The 4,260-nt window shown below is 34.7% G+C and overlaps 1 protein-coding gene across 1 annotated transcript; it reads left to right on the top strand.

Moving 5' to 3' along the window:
• The first annotated feature begins 327 nt into the window (after window positions 1-327).
• On the top strand, window positions 328-2,059 carry LOC127075557 (peroxidase E5). Its single transcript, XM_051017024.1, has 3 exons — window positions 328-597; window positions 698-889; window positions 1,075-2,059. The coding sequence occupies exons 1-3, from the start codon at window positions 349-351 to the stop codon at window positions 1,711-1,713; spliced, it is 1,080 nt and encodes a 359-aa protein (XP_050872981.1). The 5' UTR covers window positions 328-348; the 3' UTR covers window positions 1,714-2,059.
• The last annotated feature ends 2,201 nt before the right edge of the window (window positions 2,060-4,260 follow it).

Below are 4,260 nucleotides of genomic sequence, written 5' to 3'. Positions count from 1 at the left end.
TTAAATCATAATTCATACTTTATTGGTTCAAACACAATTTAATAATATTTAAATGTGTTTATGACATTAAGAAATTAAATATTTAATAATATTAATGAAAACAAATACCCTCAAGTACGGATACTATCAAATGACTAATTATCGATTTATTTTACTCTTATATTCTTATTTAACTCGTGACAAATTTTACTACACGTGAATACTGTTTTTTTTCGTCCTTACTTTTGCAATTAGCAGCCTCTCAATACTTTAAAAGTCGATTCTTTTTCGAAAAGAGTATCCATAATACTTTACAAGTCATCGTAGGTATTAAAACATTTATTTGCCTATAAATAAGAGACTTGATTAATGGCCAATCACACTCAAAACAACAAAATGAACTCCTTTGGTCTCACATTGACAGCTCTATGCTGTGTAGTGCTTGTGCTTGGAGGCTTACCCTTCTCTTCTGATGCACAGCTTGATGCATCTTTTTACAGAAACACTTGTCCAGATGTACATTCCATTGTTCGTGAAGTCATAAGAAATGTTTCCAAGACAGATCCAAGAATGCTTGCTAGTCTCGTCAGACTTCATTTTCATGACTGTTTTGTTCAAGTATACCTCTATATACTTTCCTGAATATTCATTCTTTCACGCCTTTCTAAACTAACACCAATTTACTCACTAACTACTCACGGTTTACTCATTGTGACAGGGTTGTGATGCATCAGTTTTGCTGAACAAAACTGATACCGTTGTGACAGAACAAGAAGCTTTCCCTAATATCAACTCTTTAAGAGGCTTAGATGTTATAAATCGGATCAAAACAGCAGTGGAAAATGCTTGTCCTAACACTGTTTCTTGTGCTGATATTCTTGCTCTTTCTGCACAAATTTCCTCTATTTTGGTATACCACATCCTATACTATTTATTATCTTATAAGTTATAACATATAATATATATACATGATTATGTAAAGCCTATAAAAAAAGACGTGTTAGTGTCGGTTTCTTTGTCGTGTCTGGTGTCTGGGTTTGTGCGTGTGCTTCATAATGTAAAGTTCTAATTTTATCAATGATGATGTAATTACAGGCACAAGGTCCTAATTGGAAAGTTCCATTAGGAAGAAGAGATGGTTTAACAGCAAATCAATCACTTGCTAACACAAATCTTCCAGCTCCTTTCAACACATTAGATGAACTCAAAGCTGCTTTTGCTAAACAAGGCCTCACCCCTACTGATCTAGTTGCTCTTTCCGGTGCTCACACATTCGGAAGATCTCACTGTTCCTTATTCGTCGATAGGTTATACAATTTCAGCAATACCGGAAAGCCTGATCCATCTCTCAACACAACTTACTTACAAGAGTTACGCAAAACATGCCCTAAGGGTGGAAGTGGAACAAACCTAGCCAATTTTGACCCTACTACTCCGGATAGATTTGACAAGAACTACTACTCTAATCTTCAGGTTAAAAAGGGTTTGCTTCAGAGTGATCAAGAGCTTTTCTCAACATCTGGTGCTGATACTATTACCATTGTGAACAAGTTTAGCGCTGACAAAAATGCTTTCTTTGATAGCTTTGAGACTGCAATGATTAAAATGGGAAATATTGGTGTGCTTACTGGGAACAAAGGAGAGATTAGAAAACATTGTAATTTTGTTAACAAGGATCGTATCAGAATGGCTTCTAGGGATTCATCAGAATCTGCTATGGTTAGTTCAATTTAAGTACATTAAGGTAGTGATTGGAGAGTACAAATAAAGAAGATATAACTAGGCACATTCTTGGCATGTGTCAGATTGTTATTATGTGTTTGTGAGAGAAATTTTGTTGTATTTGAAGTTTATAGTTTATGTTTGGATTTACGGTTAGTTTGATGAAATTACAATGAAACTGTGATTTCATCAAGCTTACTACCAATTCAAATGTGTAGGAGGAAGTCTTTCTTTGAGTTGTGTTTATAACCAATTTTCTGTTGCTTGTTTTGAACTTGCTATCGCATGAATTATTGAGTTAGATATGTAATTATGTACGTGCGAATTCATAAACGTTAAGAGCATTTAACAGATTTTACTTTCTCTTGTTTGTTGAAATTGTACTCTTTCTTCCATCATCATCCTCAGGCAAAGAGGAAAATAAACATATATTTCTGCTATAAAAAAATCCTTCATATTAATATTAACGGAGTAATTGCGGGAACCTTTTCGTTCTCCTATTTCATTAACTCTTCTGTTATGAAAATTGATATCAAGAATAAAGTAAAATTGTTAGAAAGAGAGAGTTATTTTATTAAATAAGAAATCATTCAATTCAAGAAGAGGGAAAAGAGAGAGAATAGAGTAGGTTATAACGGTTATGTCATTTTTTTTTATTGAGTGTTAAATAATGAAAAAATAACAACCAACTTCTCTTTTAACAAGCGAGAGAACAATCTATTTATAGACTAGTAACATATGTATGTTATGTATGAAGATAATACTCACACATAACTACTACATAACATAATACAAAAAATATCTTTGATTAGTGAATGCTTGAATAAACTTCGACTATATCATACATATTCGACCCTGTCAAATCCTGAAGCTATCCATGTCGAGACTGAAGTTCAATCCAATACTACAAATCTCCACCTTGGAATAAACTCCAAAACAACAATGAAACAAACTAGCTATCATCATGCAATTTTATCGACTGCATATAGTTGAAAAACTTGATGCTTGGTAATGACTTGGTGGTCATACGAGCAGCATTGTGATCGTCGGAACTTTTATCACTTAGACTTATCCTCTTTCGATTTTCTCTCTGACGAAATGCAGTCTAACATCAATGTGTTTGGTTATCTCATGAGAGGCCGAATTTTTCGACAGATGTATGACACTTTGACTATCACATTTAACACTGACTGACCTTGAAGAATCAGTTCCTTAGCAAACCCTTCAAGGCACAATGTTTCTTTTACAACTTTAGTGAGGAAAATATATCCAGCTTCAGTGATTGATAAGGTTACAACTTTCTAAAGTGTCGCTTTCCAACTGATTGTTGTACCAAACATAGTGAAAATATATCCAAAATGAGATTTTCTAGCATTCATACATCCTGCATAGTCAGAGTTAACAAATCCTTCGACTTTGGCTCTACCATAAACCAGCACCCTGCTCAGAGATCCTTTTATGTATCTTAGTATCCATTTCAAGGCTTGCCAGTGTGCCTTTCAAGGGTTGACCATGTACCTACTTACAAGGCTAACTGCATATGTTATGTCTGGTTTGGTACAAACCATAACATACATCAAAGAATCCACTATACTAGCATTTGGAATGCTATTCATATAGGCCTTTTCGACTTCAGTACTAGGGAGTTATACTCAGCTTGAATTGTTGAGTTATTGGTGTTATAATAGGTTTTGAGTTCGACATATTAAACCTGTCGAGAATCTTCCTTAGATATGACTCTTGAGATAAGTATAATTTCGACTGCTTTCTATCTCTCTTCATGTCGATGCCTAAAATCTCGGTTGTATTTCCAAGATCCTCCAATATGAATTCCTGGTTGAGTTCATCCTTCACCCTCATTACTTCTTCGACAAGGTTGCTTGCTATGAGGATGTCATCCACAGAGAACAATAGGATGATAAGTGAATTTTCAGGTGAGCACCAGAAATAAACCCAATGACCTAAGTTGCTCCTTGTGAAACCTATGCGTTCCATGAACTTGTCGAATCTCCTGTTCCATTGCATAAGAGATTGTTTTAGGACATATAATGGCCTATTCAGCTTGCACACATAATCCTCCTTAAATTTTTCTTCATATTCTTTAGGTTTCTTCATCATAATTGTTTAGTCTAAATCACCGTATAGAAAAACAGTCTTGACATTCATCTGCTCCAGTTCTAGGTCGAACCTAGCCACCATAACAAGGAGCATTCTAATGGATTTATGCTTCACAACAGGAGAGAATACATAAATGAAATTCATTTCTTCCCTCTGAGTGAAGCCCTTGCAACCAGTCCTTCCTTAAACCTCTTCGACATAACTCCTTCAATTCCTTCCTTTACTTTGAAAATCCATTTACAACTGACTAACTTTGCCCCTGCAGATTTTTTGATCAGCTTCTAGGTATGGTTATCATGAAGATATTTTATCTCATCATTCATGGCTTTCATCCATTCCTTCTTATTTTGACTCCTCATAGATTCTTTATAATTTCTAGATTCTTCATCGAGAACCTCACTTGCTAAAATTAACGAAAAAGCTATGAGGTATGCATAACCA

The sequence above is a fragment of the Lathyrus oleraceus genome, chromosome 1 (assembly GCF_024323335.1).
Source record: "Lathyrus oleraceus cultivar Zhongwan6 chromosome 1, CAAS_Psat_ZW6_1.0, whole genome shotgun sequence".
Classification (NCBI taxonomy): Eukaryota; Viridiplantae; Streptophyta; class Magnoliopsida; order Fabales; family Fabaceae; genus Lathyrus; species Lathyrus oleraceus.
This window is presented reverse-complemented; position numbering and strand designations above follow the sequence as displayed.